The sequence below is a fragment of the Dermacentor albipictus genome, chromosome 6 (genome assembly GCF_038994185.2).
Source record: "Dermacentor albipictus isolate Rhodes 1998 colony chromosome 6, USDA_Dalb.pri_finalv2, whole genome shotgun sequence".
Classification (NCBI taxonomy): domain Eukaryota; kingdom Metazoa; phylum Arthropoda; class Arachnida; order Ixodida; family Ixodidae; genus Dermacentor; species Dermacentor albipictus.
This window is the reverse complement of record NC_091826.1, coordinates 17118530-17141995: the sequence shown is the minus strand read 5'-3', so window position 1 is coordinate 17141995 and position 23466 is coordinate 17118530. Positions and strand designations below refer to the sequence as shown.

Here is a 23466-nt window from a genome sequence, read left to right as displayed (position 1 = left end):
ACATGAAGAATGGTAATGATGGTCGCGGAAAGAAGTTGATGTTTGAAGAATCTGAGTAAATGTCAACGCATATGTTTATAACCGATCAAGTAATTTAAAAACTAGCACATGAATATGTACTGCAACGTGAGCGAATTCGAGCAGGTTTATCTGAGCGCTTTGCTGAACCAATGGCTGAACGTGTTCGAAGCAAGTATGCACTATTTTATGTTTTTAAAAACAAGAAGGTATAACCCCCATAACGGTATAGCAAGTTTGTGTAGGCATTCTGTGGTATAGCCTCCTTGATTCAGTCATCTGTTCACGAAAACATATTTTTTTAATGATTAGGCAGTTAGGCACCGCGTCAGAAAGGCAGCGCCATGGCTATTTCTGTGGCTACTCGCGTTCGCTTGTTCTACGCATCCTCCTTGGTTCTACGTAGGTCGTGGTTCTACCGTTCTACCTGTGGTTCTACCATTTACGATCATGACTGCGGATCGTGACGAATATGGTCGAATTCAATGTCGTATGGTGAGCACGGTAGTAATAGTAGCTTGTTGGTACGGTCTCGTGCGCACAGGTGCGCGGGCTCGGTTTGAAAAACTAGTTGTGTGCGAAAGTCGTTTCGTGTATTGGACATGTGTCCTTAATATGTGTGCCCGAAGCAGCGCTGTGCATAAAAACTTGGACCTGTCAATCAATGCAAAGCCGCTGCAGTGAAGCTGTTAAGTATGAATCCTTCAGCATCAACCTCTCCCTCATCCGTGCTAAGAACGTCGCGTAATGGTGTCATTTCGCAGTGAGCTTTGTTTAGTACCTCGTTTACACGCAATACTTGCTTTTTTATGCCTGAGGAAACCATAAATATGCGTCGTCTACGGAGGTGCGAAACCGCAATATCAACTGTCTCAGAAAAGCCCACAGCTTTGCAAACAATGAGCATTTATTTTCGATGAAGCAGGCAAGTACTTAACCAGGATGTTGTGTTAGAAATGGGGTGAAAACAAATTTACAGTGAAGAGAATTAATTGCACGTGAAGAGAATATGATGAATTTTCTCGGCCGAGAAAAATCGCACTAGTAGAGCTCGCAAAACGTTTTTGCCCGTGCAGAATACGATGGCAAAGCTGCCGCTTTCATGACGGGATGGTCCACAGCTTGTTTGTTAATGTGGTTATGAGGAGTCGTTATTGGCTTTCAGGATCAACATTACACATGTAGTGATAAACGCATTATTACTCATTGAGATACCTTGCACTGTAATGTTGTTTGGCAGTGAAGCCTTTTATTAGCGAACTCGTATTTAGGGTTTCGTTAGCTGTTGCTAAATTATCTTCCTGCATAAGAAGGAAGAATAGGAACGACATGAATAGGAAGCAGGAAAGACCTAAGCAGGACAAACATTAATTGAAACACTAATTGCTAACAGCAGTGGTAAGATATCGAATGGTTAAGAGGAATGAAGTGAACCAACAAAGCTTCTGCTGTGAATCCTCTGTGCCGCAATTACTTCTTTACAGGATCGAGGATAGAAGACAACTGGCAGGAGCACTGTTGGACAGTTGCTTCTGTGACAGACAAGTTGCTCAATTGGGACTAGTGTTCTAAAAGACTTTCACTGCCACATTGCTTTATATTTATTTTACACAGCTCAGCTTGGTGAGGCCTGGAGTGGTATTCTTGGTCAATCACTTTCAGTGGTATGATGAGCTCCATAAGATTTCGTGTGGCTTGGTACTGGACGTGTTTATGACTACTACAGAAACAATTCCTGGCACTGCGTCAAGACAGTGTGTTTGACACTGTTTGTGGAATTCTGTGGCCCATGGCCTGTGCCTAGTCACGCAAGATATCTTGTAACTGCTTGCATCCCTGAAAGTGCCCGAATGAGAATACATTCCCTGGATGCCAGCTTGGCATACAGGATTGACGCATGTAGATCATGTATATGACGCATAACATGTAGGGACCCAGCCTCTGTCCTTGCTCCACACTGAGTCATGTGGCAGAACAGGGCGCTGATGTTGCACTGCCTGGTAAGGCATGATAAAAGCCTTTGCAAAATATTTTCTGGCCCCCTTGAACAACAACTAAGCAGCAGTCCCACTGTTGAAATTGTGCATGCACTTAGGACAGGCTGATAGGGTCTTGTGTTTTTGTTGATGTACTAATAGCTGCTATGGTTACAGAGTGTGAGTTAGTTCAGCCGTTTTAGTGCATGTGCATATTCTCACAAGTTTTATCATGCTTTTAAAGCACTATGTACACATTTTGCATACCTCTTGCTTCTAAGTTGTACCAAAGCAACCACTCTTAAGGTATTGTAACACACATTCGTGCACTCATATCTATGCCCACAGCTCATGCTTTTTCTTTATTATTATTTTTTTGCTCTTCCCACTGTTCCCACACTAGATAGGGTCACTGTGTCACTAGCATAAATATGTGTGGCATATTTTCGTGTATGCAGCATTGGTAATGAATGTACTGCATGACTTCTGCAGCAAGAGAGAATTAACACGTTCAGTTAATACTTATTCTGGAGCCTTATAGATTGGGTGATGCTGACGTGGGACGTCGAGGAAGGTTTCAGTGGAGGCATGAGAGGGAGTGAGCCAACTCCGTAGAGATGTAGGGCAATAGCTGCAAGGTACTTTTTTCAAAGAAACTTTAATAAAGGGAACCCATGTTACTTTCCTCTGTAGCTTGGATAACAACTTTTTCTATCTTCAAGTGTCCGCCTCCTTGGTTCATTTCTATGAACTCATTTTCATGGTAATGCACTCTGTACAGTCAGATGCCCTTGTGATGAAGTGCTTTGGACCTCTGAATTCCATCGTTGTGCAGGTCACTTTGTTGTCAAGATTGCACACCATACTGGTTGCAGTTTAGCAGGCTAACCCTGTTCAGCAAAACAAAACCATTATTTACCATGAATTCAGTATTTACTTAGTGAAAGAAGCCGCTAAGTTCTGGTGCCCACTTTATCCAACAAAATGTATGACTATAGCCAATCTTATGACATTGAGGTTCACAAATTGCTAGTGCCACTTCATCAAAGTGTCCAGTTCGTTGGGACAGCTACCACTGCTACTGTGGAATTCGGACTCAACTGATTCGTTTTGGCTGTGGTGTCAACCGGTGCTCCTTAGGCACACTCCAGTTCAGTCGTGGCTGTGAAGTGCAGAGGCAGTGCTGCTATTTGTGTTCTCTCTAAGGCAACAAATAAGCCACCAGGGCTGTGTAAATTTCTTCATTGCATGGACAAATTCATTGTGGCGTTCTTAGCTATAGAATCATTCGAAATACATATGAAGGACAGGAATTTGGCTTGGGCACATGGAATCCTTTGTTAGATTGGTCATTTTATTGAAGAGGCTTCATTGGCTGAGGCATTCTAGCATACATCTAAAAATGTACCCTTTTTCATTTGCACCCCTCCCAGTGGCTGAGTGGCAGTGTTGTTTCGCTGCTTATCATGGTTGCGGGTTTAACGTCTGGGCCTGGCGGCCACATTTTGATGGAGGCATATTGCAAGGACACTTATGTACTTAGATGGTGCACACTAAAGCACCCCACGTGGTGAAAATTATTCCAAAGCTCCCCACTGTGGCATCTCTCGTAGACCTACTGTTGCTTTGAGATGTTAAGCCCTTTGAATCTATTTGTAAATAATTTTCTTATTTACTCGCATCCTGTCTGGTCCTAAAGCCATTACAGAGAGGAATTATTAACAGGCGATAGTTTAAGCGCTGTGTGTGCATATCATCTTCCTCATCTGCACATACTCATCATCACAACACTGGGCTGTAATAGTGGGTGGCTCGCTCACTGAAATAAAAGGACGACCTGCGGCCTAACCGTTGTCTCGCAAGTGGTGGAGGTGCTGGGTACATAGCGATGATGTCGGCTACAGTAGTGGGGTTCTTCATAACAAGGGCATTAAATGCAACAGACCGAATTCCTTTGAGTAAATGACGCACACAGTCATTATCTGGCATGGAGCTGTTGACAAGGAGGCAAAGGGCGAGTACGTCTTCTATACACGAAGTGTACGACGCGCCGGTGTGCTGAACATGCTCGGCAAGCTTCTTTTTTGCAACCTCTGAACCGGCACTGAAGATAACAAAAATCTGTTGCAGCTGCTGTTAAAAAAAAGAGGCCCAGTCTATGAAGTCACATTTATGGTTGAGAAACCAAGTCTTCTCAACATTGGTTAGATAGAAGGCTACATTAATGAGCTTTGCGGAATCATCCCAATGATTAAATGCACTCACACAGTCTTAATTTTCCAACCAATCCTCGACATCATCGCCGTTGAGACCAGTAAACATCTGTGAGTCCTTCTGAGTGCTAGTAATGGTCCAAGAAGCTGTCCCCACAGGAGCAGGCATAGTGGAAGCTGCCGTGTTGGGCTGCTGACCTTGTTACTTGGCCGGGGGTAGTAGATAGGAGTGGCGATCCAAGCGGAGCTCTAGGGATGTACCCGAGGGGAAGCTCTGCAGAGGAGAGGACTGCAGGACTGGAGAGCAAACCTCCCCTGTAGACTACTGTGTCACTGCTGTTAGAAGTTCCTTTTGACCGTCGTTGACGTGGTTCTGACATTGTTCACGTTTCATGTCTTAAACCTTTCTATGTTTCTTTCCAGCCTAAGTTGCGGCCGGGCTGCCCGCTTCAGCGCGCGGGCGAAATTGGTGTGAGCGCTGCATGTGCATTTAATCTTCCTCATCTGTACACACCCATCATCACCGCTTGAGGTCATATAGTGGATGGCTTGCTCGCTGAAATAATAGGAAGACCTGCTGCCTAACCGTTTTCTCGCAATATCACGGCAAAGCTGTTGAGGGCTAGCCAATTTGTCTGTCCAGCTGTTTGTCGCCTGCACGCCAAAAACTCCTCCGGTGCAACCCCACGCACGTGCGTGAGAAAAAGGGGGGGGGGGGGAAGAGGCACGCGATTGGCTATGCCAGTAGTGACGTCGTTGCTCTCCATCATAGCTGAGCGTGCACGCAGCGGTTTCTTTCCAGCTCTGAAATAGGAGTAGGTAGGCCATGCTTCATACGTACTCTTGAGGAGCAGGCAGCTTTGAATCAGCAATGCTGCGAGCAGAACCGGCAACGAGCCTGTCTGCGCCGTGCCAATACTGCAGCCCGAGCAGAAGAACGGGCTCATGCAGCTGAGTGCAAGCAGCAACCACGTACCGAGGATCTAGCAGCCTACCAAGCCATTCTTAAATTAACAATCAGGATTAACCCAGTGATAAGCACCAGGGCTGCACGTTTCAACTTTGCTGGTTAACCATCTGTACGGAGTGCTTGGGCGGTGATTTTTTACTTCTTGAATGTGGCAGAGACCTAGGCTTGCAGTGACAGAGGCCAAAAGGTGGTTCCATTTGCTCTTGTTTGTAACGTGGTTGATGTTAGGTAGGGACATTTTAGTTTGTCTGGCAACTTCTTACCATTTGCAGATAACCAAGTTACTGAAGGCATAAACTTGAGTGGACATGTTGACAATGCTCTCAGGCGGTGCAGTGCTCACCCAGATGAACAGAGCTATTGCAGTAATCAAGTGTAGCCTACTTCACTGCTTGTGTAAATTTGTGAATGCATTGCCTTTTCAAATGTCTTTTTGACAAGAACGCTCATGGACCAGAAAAACGTGTCCATAAGGCATTGTGGCTAGATGAGACATCACAAGGTGTCAGGAGCAGCATTGTTGCTGCCATGCACCTCTCCGGTAGCACTGCAAACTGTTAGTGGCAAGAAATTTGCAGACAAGCTAAAGCTCTCCATTAATGTGGCATGATGGAATGTAAATCTTCAAATGAATTGTTCAGTCATAGCAGGGCTGGTGGGAAAGACAAGTTCTTATATAAGGGTTTTTTTTTTTGTGTGTGTGTGTGGGAAATCTTGTGGATGAGGCTTGAGTACAAGCATTCGCAGTGCAGTCATCGTGTTGGCAGATTTAAGTTGAATTTGATTGACTATGTGATGGTGTAGTGGCAATATATAGAAAGTATTCAAGAAGCATTGGCATATTGAACAGATTAAAGAGCATTAGTTAATGCTATTCTGAAAGAATCCAAGATAGATGAAGCACATAACATCTTTGGTATTACTGAAGATTTGTACGTCAAATTGGGAATGTCGAAAGAAAGTTTTAGAGCTGATGTGCAAGTGTGCTATTAGCATTATTGGATTGTTCTTCGACATGTATATTTCATAAGAGGTTGCGAGTTGCATGTAATTCCAAGGTGCCTGTGTGAAGTGACAGGGTTTATAGTAAAATTGTTATGGATCTGAAGCAGCAGAAGCTTGATGTGGGCTGGTGAGTTGGTTTAACATATTTGAAGAAAAGAAAAAAAGCACTACAAAGACGCAGACTGAAAGAAGAACATGTATGATAGACAGGCGCTAACTTCTAACTAAATGTTTATTGGAAGAAACAGGATTTATATAGACAGAAACAAGAATACACCATCGTGACTTCACAACCTCTCTATCGCATCAGAAAAGCAATCTCTTTTTCGGTGAGTGCCACTGACGGACAGCTAATGCATGTTCCCTCGGCCTTTGCAATGTAGAAAGCTTCTAATATCTCTCGTTCTAGTCTATCTCTAGAATGTGCCAGAAACCTGGCGTCGCGAAGATACGGACAGCATTTGCGACGTTTACAATGTTCAGCCAGATAGCCCCCCGCATTGTTATTTACAGCCCAATTGTGCTCACGCGTCCTTTCATTGTAACATCGTCTGGTTTGACCGATATAAACCTGGTTGCAGCTTGAGGGTATCTCATGTACGATATTTCTAGTGCATTCCGTGTATTGCACTGCATGTTTCTTAGAGCATAGTTTGGGTTTTGCTTTTGTCAGTATAGGGCATATCCTGGCCAGCTTACACGGTGCACTGAAGAGAAGATTAACACTGTGTCTTTATGCCACCTTCTTAAGGTTGTAGGACACCCTGTGCCAGTGTGGAATCGCAATAACAATGGGAGGAGCAATCTGGCTGAACATTCTAAACGTCACAAATGCCGTCCGTATCGTCGTGACGCCAGGTTTCTGGTACGTTCTAGAGATCGACTAGAACAAGAGATATTGGAAGCTTTCTATATTGCAAAGGCCGAGGGAACGTGCATTAGGTACCCATCAGTTGCACTCACTAAAAAAGAGATTGCTTTTCTGATGTGATAGAGAGGTCGTGAAGTCACGGTGGTGCTATTCTTGTTTCTATCTATATAAATCCGCTTTCTTCAAATAAACATTTCGTTGGAAGTTGGCGCTTGTCTGTAGTACATGTTCTTATAGTCCGCGTCTTTGTAGAGCTCTTTTCTTTTCTTCATGTATGTTATGGATCTGTTTGTGCTGCTTCAAGCAGTTGAGAGTTACATACACTACTCACCACAGCTTTATTTGTGTGGCTATCTTGTGAGTTGTACAAGCCATTTGGAAGAGCTTGATATTAAAATTTTTTTGTTTCTTTGCCGTCCCATTTCTCTTAATTCACGTTAGCATAAAATTGATTAAGATTTCTGTTTATCATTGAAAGAAATACTGCGTCTTTCAATTCTAATTTTCATTGTTCTCATTATTTTCAGGATCTTGCTTCAAGGCCATATGCAATCCTCAAGAATCAAGAATATCTTCAGCCGACTGTCAGCTTGTCTAGTAGTTGTGAAACTTCATGTGACATCACCATAGCATCATTCTCAAAATTTTACTTTTATATTATATCCACATTGTACAGTCGACATCAAATGTTTAAGAACCATGGGATCAGAAACAAATGTAACATTTCCTATTGGTTTGGGACCATAGCCAGTAAAACCATACAACACTATATATTGCTCGCATATGCATATATGGGCTGAAAAGCGAAATACCAGGCTGTGGAAATATTGAGCTTTTTCCCAGATCATTGTTGAATAAGTTTTCAATGTCAACAGTGCATGTGTTTAAAAGGTGCCCCAGCTAACGTTAACCAAGTTTTTGTGGAAAAATTATTAAAGGAACATGGCGTAAGATAGGATTTTAAGGCCTACTGTGCTTAGGGGTATCATGCCCAGTGTTCTCTAAATCTTTTTTTTTTTTTCGAACAGCTTCGCTAATGTTAGTTGAGACACAAATTTCTATGTGCAACATTGCACAGATGTCTTTAGCTGGTAACCATTCCTACCAGAGCAGCAGCTGTAGGACATTCTATTTGTCACCATAGAGAATGTTATCTTGAATACCCATGGCTGATAGACTGCCAGATTTCAGAGTATGACAATTTAAATACCAAGGTAAATTGGGCAATGCAAGAATGCATGTGTGTTTCTAACCTAGACCTGTGGTTTGCAAGCTTGTAGAGTGTTGCAGAGATAGGACTGTCAGGCGTACATGATTGTCCTTTCTAAACCACTGGCTGATGTCAGCTCAAATTTCACACAAAGGTATCACTTTGCATGAAGTTTAGTACCACGTTTTCAAGCATTACTTACCAGTTTCGTTCACGGTAAATTCAAAGTGGCTGTCATCTGCAGCAGTGCCACTAAAAAATTTTCTGTCCTCCTGCAATGAAATGGCGGCACCACCTGCCATGGCCAGTCAAGGCTACCATGAAAACGTAGCCATGTCTAATGGGGCCACCATTACGTTGTGGTTAGGGTGCCTGAATTGCATAGTATTGGTAGTATTGAGGCAATCTAGTTGCTGTAGAATTGATGTGGTTTGAGTGCCGCCACCATGCATGGCACCCACTTTGAATTTGTTGTGCATGAAACTGGCAACTAATCCCGCAAAACATTGTAATAATCTGAACTTCATGCAAAGTGGTACCTGATATGGCAAATCAATTCTCCAAAAGCCCGCAAGGTGGGGGAAGCATGGATTACAATTTTTTCCTTTCTCAAAATGGTAGGTTTTTGTGAAATTTGAGCAGACATCAGCCAACGGTTTAGCAGAGAGAGTCATGTATACCACACTCGTTACAAGCTGCATTCGTTCTGCACATTGAGTGTGCTAGCAAGTGCTGCTCAATTCTGAAGTAGTTATACATGGCCATTGGTAATGAACAATATAGAAATTCATTAAACAAACCATATTTTTTGTTATGCCATATATTCAATATAATGAAATTATGATAGCTTGCCATGTAAATTTCTTTTGTTCCAGCTTGCTTATAAAGCTATATTTGATCCTTCAATCCACTGACCAAAGTGTGAACGTTGAGAATGTATTTCATGTGTCAGAGTTTGAGTGGCTAGCTTAAGGTCATTTCAAGTAAAGAGGTTTTCAATAAATGTGTTCATTACTGAAAATTAAAGCAGCAGTGGATTACCGGCTGCTTTAGTCCAGGTATAAGAATTTTGTGCCTTATCAATATCTTTGTGGTGTTTGTATACTGTCCGAACTTTTTGATGAAAAATGTGTTCTGCTACACACAAGGCATTATAGCTTATTACCTTCAGTAAATTACTATTTACATATACTTTATCAATCTTTGTACAGCTTGCGCCTTCTCTACTATTGTCTACCTACACATTTATTCTCCTACCTGCTGAAAGTATAATTACATTAAAATGGCTCTTGCCTTAGGTTTCTGTATCTGTTCAAAGATATTGCATTGTACCAAATACAACGCCACTGTATGTATTATATCTCTGTTTATCTGAACTGTGGTTAAACCATAACATTAACCATTGTTCTGCATCATTGCAGTGCTGTCTGACAAACATGGACCTCTGCCCACAAGAACAACACCGAAGGTGTTTCTTCTTGAACCTGGTCCTCACCAGCCTGCAGAATCATCACTCAGTTGTAGCGTCCTTCCATCTGGAGACATTTACGTCAGCCTCTTGCGTGATGGCAGTGATCCACTGGCTAAATTACTGGCTTCTGGCAGAGCCATCATAGAGGAGCACGGTGCAGACAGTCTTGCCATAGTCCCAAGCATGTCCGCACAGTCTTGCAAGGTAACTTCAGGTTTGCCAGCTGAAGGTCATCATGCAGCCACAGGTACAGAATCATGCATTGCTGACAACTTGGATGTTAAACCATGCTCTGAGAACAACGGCAAAGACAAAGAACAGTCATGCAGCGTCGTACCACCTAGAGACATTTACCTCTACCTCCAAGGCGATGGCAACAACCCACTGGCTAAATTACTAGCTTCTGGTGGCGCCATAACAGAAGACTGCAACATAGACAGTCTTGCCACGGTGTCTCGTGCATCTGCACTTTCTTGTGAGGCAACCTCAATTTTGGCGATTGGAGGAGTTCACTCTGCAGCTACAGACACATCATCACACATTGCTGACAACTCCAGTGTGGAATTCTACACTGATAAGAGTGAGAAATTCAGTGAGCATTCGTACAGTGGTTGGCGGGGCACTTTGCTTCAGAGGCAGGAGAAGTACGCTTGCCACCTGTGCCCATACACAACCAGGTATCCAAGCATCATGGAGCGTCACCGGCTGCTGCACACAGGCGAGAAACCACACAAGTGTCAGGTCTGCAGCCGTGGTTTCCGGCTGCGCACTACAATGTTGCAGCACCTACGCATACACACGGACGAGCGCCCGTACCAATGCAAGACGTGCTTGCGCTCATTTCGGCATGGTTCATCCTTGCAAAAGCACGAACGCGTGCATACGGGAGAGCGACCCTATCAGTGTGAAACATGCGACCAGACGTTCAGCGCCCTCACTCTACTAAAGCGCCACAGACGCACCCATACAGGCGAGAAGCCCTTTGCGTGCCCAGTCTGTGACACGCCATTTGGAGATGCAGGTGCCAAGAAGCGCCACATGCGTCGCAAGCATGCGATTGACAAGTGACCCTTCAACTTGGCATGCTTGACTACAGTCTCTTAAGGCAAGAGGCATTGTCTTGCGTTTCTTTTTACTTGGAAATCCTTTGATCTTCTTGCGCCTTACGAGGTGTCATTTTCCAAAGGCCAACTCACCTGACAAGGTGCTATTGTGCCGGACCACTCATGGAGATCATTTGCTCAATCGGCACACAATCCATGGTTTTGTGGTCTCCACCTATTGTCTGTGCCTGTGTAGTGAAAGTGTGATGTGGGTGACGGAGTGCTGCAAGAGGAACTTGTCACTGTCCTGTGTTTTTCCAATGGAGTTCTGTGCCACTAGACATAGGAATGAGCTGCAATTCCAGCTTTCTATGCATTGATACAAGCTTTGTACCTTGCATGTGTGTGACAGTGTCGACTATTTATTCACAAAATTTCCCATTTCATGTTAATTCTTGTATGTTTCCATGTCCATCGTGCCTGTAGCACATTCATTCGAAGGTCATTTTGCACTTATATCATTATGTTATGTGTTTCAAGTTGGGACATGAATGTTGTAGCTTGTGCTGCATTGCTCACCCTTCACACTAATGCCGAGTGTAATTTAAGCAGCATATCATTGTTTCTTTTGCTGCCGTTGTCTTTCTTTAGCAATAAACATGTATTACAGTCAACATTTGTGCTGTGCCATTGAAGTCCTTTGGCAAGTTTAGCCTTGTACGTGCCCATGCATTAGCCAGTTCACCTACAGAAAGCTCACAGCAGCCCTTTTATGCAAGGTCATTGATTTCCTTTGTTTTGCAATTCCTGACTTTGAGGTCAGACTGGCATAGAGCAACAGTAGTTCTTGCTTAGGTGAATAGGTTGGAATACAGAATTATCTCTGTTTTCCCAGCATTGCAATGATATCCATAAACACCAGTGAGCAATCCCTGCCAGCAACAGAGGAATTCTTCCTCCTTGATTACGAACCTCAGCAGTTGACATAGACAGTTTCCATTCAGCCCATACCATCTGGAGACATTTGTGTCCGCTTCCAGCCCAAGAAAGTAATTTAGCTGAAGGAATCAGCCTATGGTTGTAACATAGCAGAGTCTAAGGTAGTCAGTTCTGTTGGAGTTTCACAAGTCACCATGCTTGCAAACATAGAGGTTGACAAAAAGGTTGAGGAGAATCAGTACAGCAGATGGCAAGGCATGTCGCCACAGTTCCTTAAAAATCCATGTCTGCCACTTGTGCCTGTCATACATGACTACGAGCACTACAACTACGAGAATACATGAGTGTCATTACATGGCACTTGTGGCTTTAGTGCATGTGCAAAAAGCAGCAGGAGCGCACATTTTGGAAACAAGGCATGATGCGGATGCACTAGCTCACACAGGCCAGCTGCCGTATCAATGCAAGATGTGCTTGAAAACATTTGCCTTTGATGCCTGACTGAAGCTGCCTGAACACTGTCTGTTTTAACAGCAGCAGTCATTGTTGTAGCTTGTGCAGAGTGACCTTTGTGTCCTGTTGTACCTTGAGGCACTGCATGTGCAAGCACACACAAAAGTTAAGAAGCTGTATGTATGCGACAACTGCAGAATGTTGTGTTTGGACAGAGCCATCATGAAGCTCTGTGTGCAAAGGTTGCATGCTGCCAGAGAGTATGATAGACTACTGTGCTTGGCCTGATTTTAGTGCCCATCCAGTATTTATGAGCAGAAAGCGGAAAAACAATGTGTGTCGATTTGTAAATCACATAGGGCTTTCATTGCTGGAAGCTAAAGTAATGCCAGCACTCTGCCTTGCTGATGTGTGGTCTACTGTTTGTTTTCTGTTTGCTAGCTCCTGACAGAAATTATGCTGTACTTGTTGTAGTGATGCATTGGTACCTTGTGACTGTAGAGATAGCACTGAAAGTGCTTGAAAAGAGTGGTATAGAGGATACAGGGGATTGGAAATTGTCCTATGTTTTCTGCAACCATGTTTTTGCAAGATTTCATGCCATTGTATTATTTAGCAAATTTTTCGTGCCATATGAATTGATAGTAGGAGCATGCAAATATTTGAAAAATTTGAATAACGAACTGAATAATGTCCTATTTCATTTGGTCTTCGAATTGAATAGTCACTATTCATAAATGTGAATATTTTTTTAATACCTTTCAAATATTTCACTACGTCAACTGCGCCCAAATAAATATAATATTGAAGCAAAAATGTGGTAAATTTTCATCCCCGCGGACATAGTATAGACATAAAACGTGAGAACTTGCATAGTGGAGCAGGCTACATCAATTATGTAGTCACACCATAGCCTGTAGAGCAATCATTCCCACTCAGAAAAACCCTGTTCATGTGAAGAGACTACTTGCTTGCTCCTAATGCTTCATTTGTGCTTTTAACACGCTTCAAAACGTACCATGCAATGACAAAAACCTGCGAACTTTAAGAATACTGGGATGCAAACATTGTTCTATATTAACTGTGATAACAGCTGTTCATTATATGAAATCTATTCAAAAGAATTCAATATTTGATTCTATTTCTTATTTGCTTCTGGCATTATTCGATTCATACTCAATTCGGTCTCAAATATCGCTATTCACTCGGGCCTACTTGTTTGATTTGGTTTCAAGTCCACATATAATCTATCACATACTGAATTATTAGCAATGCCTTTAAAGTTATTGCAGCATTACTGTTGTGCTCTTGTGCCTCACTCACTGGAAGTAGCATGATATGTGGCATGGGCTTGTGAACATCAAACAGCACATTGGTGTACTGCCAACTGATCTTTGCATTTAGCACTAGGATCACTTGTTACATGCAAAAATTTGTGTAGTGTGCTGGTCATGCATTCTATTTCATAGTGTTCTGGATGACACTGTTTTAGATAAATTTCTAACTGAAGTAATCTTGGAGCATGTAGTAAGCACACTGACAGTGCTACCATATACTTGGTCTTTTGTGGTCACTGTTGCGATTGAAATAATGTCTTTGTTCTGGGGCAAAATGTTTTTTGTGCCGCTTATGTTAACTGCGTCTAGTGCCTTTCCATCATGCCTATCTTCGTTCATGATGTTTGCCTCTGCTTTAGTGCTTGAAGGGTAACGAGGCTGTATTGAATTTCATTTTTCAGTTACACGCATTTTGCACCTTGTAGACATCAGGAATTATGATTAACTATAGAAAAAGAACAGGCTTACGCTAATTGTCTTGGCAAAAACTTTATGGTAAATGTTGTCATTGCAGTACTGAAGGCAGTTGTGTGCTTAATGCATATTCACTTAGTCCGAGTCCTGTCATGCTGTGAGATTTTCAAGAGCATGTCTGTAATTTCTTAATATTTCAAACATAATGTTGAAAATAAGAAAGCTGAATATAGTATATGTGCACTAATGGCACCAACACTCATAAAATATTTTCCGGTAGTACTGTATTTACTCACATAATGATCACACCCCTGAATTTTATCGTCAAAATTAAATTTTTTTATTTCCCGTGTTGTGATCGCACCCTGATTGCAGCAGCGATATCTCGTGTGCCAAGTCTAGCTAATAATGATCGCGCTTACCATCTGTCGAATGCTACGTGAACGACTCTTCAAGACAAACCAAGTGGTCTGCACGCACCAAACATTCTTAAGTAGATGCCTCATTTCATTCGCTTCTTCATTTTTCCACACTACTATGACAAAAGAAAGCTACAACCAAACTTGCCTTTATTATGTGTAGGCTTTATAATGGTTGTTGTCAACAACAACAACAAAGGCGTCTTTCGATTGTTTTCTGCACTCGTGGGCATGCAACAAGTCGCGAGCGGCAGCAATGCCAGCAGCCACGTTTACACTGATACGTTAGAAGTGTACCCTATTCACACGCCGACGCTTGAAACACAGCTAATTGCCCCCCCCCCTCCTCCCCTAGTGGATATGTGCCGTATTAGGATAGTAGTGAAGACAAATGCCGCAGTTTCTGCGGCATGCCCACCATGTGTTTCTATGTCACTAGCAGCTAAGCGCGCCCATCTGTTTCCATCCCCTCAAAGTGGACATGGCTATGTTATTGCCGCTAACTTGCCGATATTAACGATATTATTCATTACTGATACGGAAGAAACTGTTTCAATGCACGTAATGTACTCACGAGAAGAAAAAAAAATCGCGTTGGGCTTGCTCCGGCGGCCGCCATTTTTGTGTTGGGGTCTCGCACTACATACAGCAGCAGCCGCTCATTTGCTGACCTGTTGTCCTCCCGCAGCAAACGCGGGATGAAAATGTTTTTTTCTTTTCGCGGGAAATTTAGCCCGTGTAATGATCGCACCCCTGAATTTGCGTCAATCTTTTTTACAGAAAAGTGAGATCATTATGCGAGTAAATACGGTATTTGTATTCTAGTTGCTATATCACCTTGGCAGTTCACAGCACAATTTTGATTTCAGTTCAATGTTTTTCGGTGTAATTTAAAATATTTTGTGTAGTATATCACAATGTAAGTTAGCATACTGAAAGGAGTGAGTTATGCAAGGAATATATTATCCATTAGTTTTGAGTGTTCCAATATCAAGAGCATTTCAGTTTGTAGCCATTATTTTGCTTACTGATGTTTCGTAACATTGCAGTGTTGATCGGAGAGCCCAGCCTTGGATTCCTGCCCACGCCAAATCAAGAGGTCACCTTTCTCAAGTCTGGTTCTCGGCAGTCTCCTCAGGCATCACCCATATGTGGTGTTCCTCTCTCCGAAGATTTTTACATCTGTTTGCAGCATGATGATAATGACCCATTGGCTGAATTGCTCATCCCTGATGTGGGTGCTGTCGAAGAGTGCAGCGCAGATGGCGATACAGCAGCTTTGAAAGTCTCCACAGCTCTGTGCCAGGATGTAGTGGATTCTCAAGGTGGCAGCCATTGCGGAGCTCTGGAGGCAACGGTCCACTCTACCAATGTCAGTGCTGAATCGGGCGCTGAACCATACAGGAAAGTAGCAAGTGTGCTGAAGGAGCGTGTCTACTCGCTTGGAAAGAAGGGCATCTTGCTAGAGAGGCAAGCAAAGTATGCATGTCACCTTTGCCCATACATGACGAGGAACAAGAGCAGCATGATCAGCCACAGGTTTCAGCACAAAGGCATCCAAAAGCACAAGTGCAACATCTGCGACCGCAGCTTCCAGCGGCGCTCAACATTGGTGTACCACCTGCGCACGCACACGGGAGAGCGTCCATACTGCTGTAGCATGTGCCCGCGCGCCTATTCCTGCAAGTTCTCCCTGACCGTACACGAGCGCACGCATACGGGTGAGCGGCCGTACCGTTGCGACATGTGCGACAAGGCCTTTACAGTGATGTCTTCACTGAGGTGCCACAGGCGCAAGCATGCAGGTGGGGGGGAGCCCTACGTGTGTCCAATGTGTGCGGCGACATTTGCAAAGCAAAGCATGCTGAATGATCACATAAGTGGCCAGCACACAGCAACTGGGTGACCTGCCTGGTTGGCATGCTCGGCTGTCGGCAACGTCACCAGCCGACCTAGGGCATATGGCCAGCCTTGGTGGTCACAGCGATGTGTCGGTGCGCAAAATTGGTATACTGTGTGGAAGATGCAGCACAGAAGCACTCCACTTCTGTTCTGTCGTGCCATGCAAAACTTCAGATTTATTGCTTTTCTGATTTTTGAACTTTAGTTTGTGTTTTTGTACTGTGTTTTGAACTACCTGTGGCTGGTTTTCAAGGAAGCATTAGGAGCTTCGTTTCACCGTGTGTGCCATGCTGGTAAGTGTGCTGTCATTTTGCAATTCCCACCTCTAATTGACCAGTTCAGATGGATCGGTATGTTGGGCCTGTTTGACTTTTATAAATATGTTCTGTCATTCCTGTCAGATTACACGTGTGTCAGCATCTCATGTGCCATGCTGACAATGGAGACATTGAACTTTTGTTTTTTAATAAGGCAGAATGTGTGGCCTCATATAGAGTTCAAAGTTTGCATCAGTGCTTAATTTTTTCTTGTACTGTTCTGGCTCTGGGGCCACATGGTGTAGCACTTAATTTAAATCCACAAATTCTGCTGTGTCCTCTTGTGTGTTTTACAGGAAAATAGTTGTTACCTCAATTTTGTATGATGTCGGCTAATTTCCTGCTTTAGCAGTTTCCCAAGTCTATTCTCTCTAGTCTGAGAGTTTCAAGCCCTGTGTTTTTGTGTTTTAAAGTGAAATCGAGATTGCCTGCAAAAAAGTGGGTAGCTGTGAGGGAATGTTTCTTTTTAGCATATAAAGTGAGCTACGCATGCTGCCTACTTTATCTTGAACGTTAAAAGGAGCTTAGTTTGTTTCCATTGAACAACCTTTTCAATTGAACATCGGGTGCCAATCGGAAACAATACACTTAGGTGATGCCGCTACCATTTTGTCAAGTTGCGACATCATTTGCTTGGGTGTGTTCAAGTGCTATAATGTCCAAGGAGTGTCACAAAAAGTATCGTTACAGTGCAAACATCCGTAACATTGATCTTTTTGAAATGCAATTGTCAGGCATTCCATTGTGCTGACTGGTTGTGTACTGTATTTCACATGAAAGAGGTGTGGTATATATGATTAGAACAAGCTGCTTGATTAGCAGCAATATGAGTGGTTCTCGATTCGTTTCAAGCTTACAAGTGGAGGCTGGGAGGAGAATGTGTATGGCTCACAACAATAACGGGCCCAACTTTTGCTTTGTTTTGTTCATTTGTTGGAACACTTGGAATTTTTCAACATTGTTTGCACACTTGAAGTCTGTAGTAATTGTTTCTGTTAATGTCTGATGAAGCAGAAGTTTTGTTGTGTTGTTTTCAGAACACTTTCACTAAACTTTTCATTGCGTGATTTGAGCAAAGAACACTCATATGTTCTACCAGTTTTGTATCAGTATAGCATTGCATTTCACTTTGTTCATTTTGATACTTGCAATAAATAAATGTTAAGCTTGATAGCTACAATGCCACAACTACTATTAATATAGGGATGGGATGCAGTATTACTGTGTCAACTTGTAAGCTGTGTATTTTTAGCTGTTATCTGTACTCAACAGGATTGTTCACATCACTATTCCACATAAAAGGGCAACTCTTGTCTTTTTGTCACATTTCCAAGTGCTAGTAATTAGTTTGCAAAGAATGAGAGGTATGTGTGTATGTGTACATACAAAACTCCCACAAAGTTGATCTGCAAAACTTTGTTAATTTCACTTTGGTCAATTATGCATTTTTATTTTTTGTGCAGTGACGTCCACCTCTTCCAATGAGTAGATTCGGGCTACAGGCCTCAGACAATTTGAAAGGAAGTTCTGTTATGTTTGAAGAACCCCTGCTATATACATGCATATAGACACAATTATTGCCTAAGGTCCAAGTCTTGCGTAGCAGTGATATTTGTCTTTTCTTTTTATTGAACTGAAGAAGGCAGTCCAATGTAAGGGCCTCTGCTGACTGTTCTTAAGACCAATAGAGTATGTTTGGGGCCGGACACACTTTGAAATAGGTCGTACTCCCAGGAATCATATTAAGTGAATGTTCAACAAATACCAACCGGTCCAATTACGTGATTTTGCAGTTAATTGAAAACATTTAATGTTGACCCAAGTGGGTGTGCAGGCTATAGTTGAACCTGCATCTAACGATCTGTCGGGTACAATGACCATACAGGAGCTTACACTACAAATTTGAGGCCCCGACCAATTGAAAGTAGTTATATGGATCCTTTCTTTTTCTCTCTTATTTTTTTAAATCACAATTTTTTCACCAAATGATTCAGACTTGCTTTAGGCTTATGAAATGCAACTCAAGCAGTTAATGGGGCACAAGACCTTCCCTCAAGCTCCTCGAAGTTGAACATGCTACTGAAAGCACACTGAAAGAAGCCATAATGGGGATGCAAAGCAAGAGAAAAATTATCTCTTTTGTGTGTTATGCTATTCCGCGCGTGTCATGAGGAATCGTCATTGGTCCTTCCGCTTCCTGCTAAACGTGTGAGGAGGTACACCACTTTCTGCTGCAAATGAGCTGGTTATGTGTTAATTCGCATTTGCTGTGACTGCATATAAGTTAGTTCATTGATCAAGTGCACTTTTGCCCTCCCCCCTCCCCCTTTGGTACATTTGTATGTACTCTCTGCCAACCTGAAAGGAAACACCTTATTTGTGTGCAGAACCGATAAATTTCCTTGTGCAGGCTTGTAACAAGGAAGTGTACGAGTGGAAGTCTCCAGCAGGTGAAAATCATGACAAATAGCATTGAGTGAGGTTATGTACGTTTTCAAGAATCGCTATTTGAACACAGATGAATGTACCCTTCATATTGGCAGAGTGTGCTCATTGGAATTGACCAAGTGTGTGATTAGTAATATTGTTTTTGTCTACATAGAAGCATTGTAGCCTATGAACTCGCTTTTTCTTGGAACAGATGTACTGCGGTGAAGCCTGGGCTCCCGCACTGCATATGAGTGAGCATAAGGTTGAAAATGATAGTGGCACCATGTGAGAGCATATTGGTGGTTGCGTGGCTCGGGGCATGTGGGCCCACAATCACTATAGCAGGTTGAGAGGCTCGCTCTCTGAATGCAGAGTAGTGCACATGCTCATGCCTTTTCGCATTTTTTTCGGCGACATATTGCAGTAGGGACCATGTTTCCGAAGTGCACATTTCATTTTTTAGTGGTTCATCCCAACTGTAGAGACTGCATCCGAACTGGTGACATAAGGTGAAAAAATTTGAAAATTGATCTTGACAAATTGTGTGGCTCAGTGTACACGCCCATGATGGAAGGGTGAGAGGAATGACATACGTATTCTTGTTTAAAGAGCTTGGTGAGGAGTATGTGAACTACCTGGAAAATGCTACCCGAGGTGTACAGCCCTGGTGTAAGCAGCTTTTATAGAGTTCTTGTATAGTGAAGGGGTAGCTTATATGGGAAGTAATGTAACGGCCTCATCTTGCAGATGTATCACGTTTATAAGTGTGTTTGACGGCACACATTATTGCAATGTTCATTATTTGGGCCTTTCTTATGGAGGCTAAGGAATTGTTGGGCATGCCCTTACACAGAACTCTCATCCCATTGTTATCGGATAAGACCCTGCAGTGTTTGGTGCCCTTTGTCATTTAACTTTTTCACGAGGTACAGTTTTGTTTCTGCATGTTTTCTTCCTTTGTTTTGACCTCCTATTTGTTTCCTCCCCTTGGATGTTCGCTTAATTTGGTCTGCATGGTGAGTTGAATGTGTGCTATAGTCACCTGACACCCCACAGGACCTTGCTGAACGATATCTCTTAAATTTGCAGTGCCTGCCAAACGTCGTCGTCGTCGATGGCGCAAAGTGACACCACAGCAGTCTTTTGAGACATCGGCCAATTGTCGCTTCGTTTCATCTGGCAACGTCTATCTTTACACCAATCCTGGAAAACAAAAGATGCCAACCATATCAAAAACTGCGCCAGTAGAGTGCACTGTTGACGACGTTACAGGGAAAGCGAATACTTGTGTACTCGTTACTGATGCTGCACACCAGGGCACGGTGAATAGCTCGGCGAGTGGTGGCGAGTCAACCACAGCTCTGACTGCTTTCGACGAGTGCAACATTGCTGGGGCAGTGGGACCAGAACAAGTTTATGTTCTAGCCAGCGACTTTTCACCGTTGGATCTGGCAACTGGTTCGGAGACAAGTGCTGAGTTAACCACAGCTTTGACCGACTGTGCTGAATACAACATAGCTGGCACTATGGGTGAAATGCAAACTTATGTTCTAGTTACTGACGCGGTGCCCAAGGGTGCAGTGACAGGTTTAGTGACTGAAGCCGAATCAACGACAGCTGCAACTGGCTCTGCTGCTTTGAATGTAGTCGGCACTAAAGGCACAGAGCAAGTGTACATACTAGCAGGTGAATCTTTGCTCAAGAAATCATACGCTGGCTTAGCAACCCTCCCTGAGCCAACCACGTCTTCGCCTGTTTTTGCCGACTGCAATGAGGGCAGCGCTACTGGAGCAGAGCAAACCTATGTACTAGTAACTGAGCCCATGCCTCGCAGTGCATTGCCTTGCATCGAAGCAACAGCAAGCTCGCGGACCGTCGGCAAGTCCAACTTACTCGACGCTACGAGTGGAGAGCAAGCCTATGTCCATGAATCTCTGGCAGGTTGTGAAGCAGCTCGCTCGGTGAGAAATGCCGAATCAGTGGCGTCCTCGGCTGCTAGTCCTGACGCATTATTCGACGCTGCGGAAGTGGAAGAAGCGCTTGCAGCAGTTGTTAAGCGCGCGTCTGAACGTTGCAAAGCCGATCCAGGAACTAGTGGCGAACCGTCGGGCCCGGCAGAGGCGCTGCCCGCAAACAGTGGCGACCGAGTCACGGTGTCGCGCCTCGAGCCCGTCGACATGACGGAGGAGCACTCGTACAGTTGCCGGACCGGCATCTTCGCTGTCAAGCAGCCGGTCTACGTCTGCCCGTTCTGCCCGTTCCAGACGCGGCACCGGAGCGCCTTCGGGCCACACCAGCTGATGCACACGGGCGAAAAGCCGCACAAGTGCCAGGTGTGCGGCCGCGGCTTCCGCCTGCGCCTCACCCTGCAGACACACATGCGCACGCACACGGGCGAACGCCCGTACCACTGCGACGTGTGCGAGCGCAGCTTCTCCCTGAAGTGCTCCTATCAGCTCCACATGCGCGTGCACACCGGCGAGCGACCGTATCTCTGCACGACGTGCGACAAGGCGTTCACGTCGCGCGCTTCGCTCAATCGCCACACGTTGCTACACGGCGGAGAGAAGCCGTTCAAGTGCGACGGCTGCGGCAAGGCGTTTCCCCTTTCGAGCTCGTTGAGGAATCACAAGTTCCACAAGTGCCGCCCTCAGTTGGCCGACGGGTCACTTTCCAGCGGTGGCGCGAACGACCGCCGCGCCGTTGAAAAACCATTGGTTGAATGTTCAGACGCTGCCAACGTTGGCGACAGGCCACTGCTAGACCATACCCAAGGCTCGGAAGGTTCAAGCGGGGATGACGGGATTATGTAACAATCTTCAAGCGAATTTCGAAGAGTAGCATGCACGCAGACTGGTTCGAAGCAAGCATTTTAACACATATACTGGCGAGTGTCTACAGATTGATTCACCATGTGTTTAATCTGATGTTTCATGTGTATTGCTGCAGCCTGTTTGTTTCTTATGTAATAAACGTTCGAGTGTAAACACAGTAATCCTTTTGTTGTTGCTTCGGACACATGCGCTGTTCTAAGCCATCGTATACCGCATTGAACCGAAAAAGTTATGTTAGCCATTTGGAGACGTTTGTGTAAATAAAAGTCAGTTTCGCACGACAGGCAAAGCATCGATTGCGATAGCAAATTAGTAGACATCTGGAAGAAGTAATAATGGTAGTTTTTAAGGGCCGTATAAACTCGTAAACACAGGCATACCAACTAAATCAAGCGTGGTGTCACGCGCGCACGAGCAAACATGAACACGTCACTCGATGACCGCGGAAACTCGCTGTCAAAAGGTTGGAGCCAGAAAGCGCGGCAGCAGCGGCGAGCGGATTGACCTTCGTGCTGCGCCTCGGGTCAACGCGAACTAAGTTGCGCAAACACAGCGCGGCGGACTCTGTCCCCGTTGCAGATAGCTTTCAAGATACAGCGGCGCGGGCGGTCGCGCGCGTCTGCCCGGGCCGCCAGGAGTAGAACGCCCCTCCGCCCTAGCTCTCCCCGGAGGCTCGTGCGGCTGAAGACGGCGCGCTTACTCCCCGCTTTCCTACCTTCCGTGCGCACGCTTTCACTCGCACAGTATGCGGCGACGGTATCGCCGTTGGTCTTTGTACGCAACCTCACGGCGACGGCAGAAATCACCTGCAGTGTCCATATATTTGCTATCGCAATAAAACATATCGCAGCTCTCTAAGCGGCATCTGTTGAGCATCTAACGCAGAGAAATACACGAATTTACCTTAAGTGAATTTGTTACAATGTTTACAAGGTTTTTTTTTCTCCCAAAGTTGCACTCGCATATTAGTGGTGTACTTGAAAGCCATGCACAATACATCATTTTTGTCCACTTTGGGTCCACCTACTATTGTGATACCCTTTCACAGTGAAGCTGTGTATGGCTAGCCGATTCGGCCGCCCGTCTGGCGGTCGCCTGTACGCCGAAAACTCCTCCGGCGCAACCCCATGCGCATGCGCGAAGAAAAATCTCAGTTTCGCCCGAAAGGCGAAGCACCGATTAGATGTGCGATGTAAGGATAGTAGTTTTATCGGCCATATAAATTTGTAAACATTCGCTTACCAACTAAATTATCAACCAATCAATCGTTATTTTCATTCTGTCAATGATAAAGAAAGAAGGACTGTGACAAAAAGCTGATCGAATGTTGCCAATTAACAATGATAATTAGCAATGATAGAATGTGTAAGCGTGACTAAATGAGGACGTATAAAGAAACAGACAACAGAGACAACGCTGTATTTGTGCCTGCTTCTTTCTACGTCCTTGTTCAGTCGCGCTTACGCATTCTATCACGCATTCAAACCAACTAGGCCGCCACCGTGCTTTAACTAAATTAACCAGCATGGTGTCACGCGCGCACAGGTAAACATGAACACATCCCGCCGCGGAAACTCGCTGTCAGAATTCTCGAGTGAGGAATCGCGGCTGCAGCGAGGCGAATTGAGCTTCATGCATCTCTCG

The 23466-nt window shown here is 44.3% G+C and overlaps 2 protein-coding genes across 6 annotated transcripts; both read left to right on the top strand.

Moving 5' to 3' along the window:
- Nucleotides 1-3: 3 nt before the first annotated feature.
- Nucleotides 4-11451, top strand: LOC135914456 (zinc finger protein 845-like). 4 transcript variants are annotated; one of them, XM_070540032.1, is made up of 4 exons: nt 4-193; nt 4631-4676; nt 7581-7668; nt 9685-11451. In XM_070540032.1, exons 1-4 carry the CDS (start codon nt 171-173, stop codon nt 10800-10802), a joined length of 1275 nt encoding a protein of 424 aa, XP_070396133.1. In that variant the 5' UTR covers nt 4-170; the 3' UTR covers nt 10803-11451. The 4 variants fall into 4 exon arrangements, 3 of the variants coding, with proteins under 3 accessions (XP_070396133.1, XP_070396134.1, XP_065303390.2); XM_070540033.1 differs by lacking the exon at nt 4631-4676 and having other exon boundaries at nt 72-193; nt 7581-7637; XR_011515056.1 differs by lacking the exon at nt 4-193 and having other exon boundaries at nt 1649-4678; nt 7581-7637; nt 9685-9767.
- Nucleotides 350-21983, top strand: LOC135914454 (gastrula zinc finger protein xFG20-1-like). Of its 2 annotated transcripts, none has more exons than XM_065447316.2 (3): nt 350-513; nt 15389-16060; nt 20078-21983. In XM_065447316.2, exons 1-3 carry the CDS (start codon nt 504-506, stop codon nt 21799-21801), a joined length of 2406 nt encoding a protein of 801 aa, XP_065303388.1. In that variant the 5' UTR covers nt 350-503; the 3' UTR covers nt 21802-21983. The 2 variants fall into 2 exon arrangements, with proteins under 2 accessions (XP_065303388.1, XP_070396126.1); XM_070540025.1 differs by lacking the exon at nt 350-513 and adding an exon at nt 689-711.
- The last annotated feature ends 1483 nt before the right edge of the window (nt 21984-23466 follow it).

Excerpts from the sequence above, each read along its gene's own strand:
- LOC135914454 (XM_065447316.2), top strand. Across the intron at positions 16,061-20,077 it reads ACACGAGCGCACGCATACGG|TGCCTGCCAAACGTCGTCGT; the intron begins GTGAGCGGCCGT and ends TTAAATTTGCAG.
- LOC135914456 (XM_070540032.1), top strand. The coding sequence starts at position 171 with ATGGCTGAACGTGTTCGAAGCAA. Across the intron at positions 4,677-7,580 it reads TCAGCGCGCGGGCGAAATTG|GATCTTGCTTCAAGGCCATA; the intron begins GTGTGAGCGCTG and ends CATTATTTTCAG. Across the intron at positions 7,669-9,684 it reads TAGTAGTTGTGAAACTTCAT|TGCTGTCTGACAAACATGGA; the intron begins GTGACATCACCA and ends GCATCATTGCAG.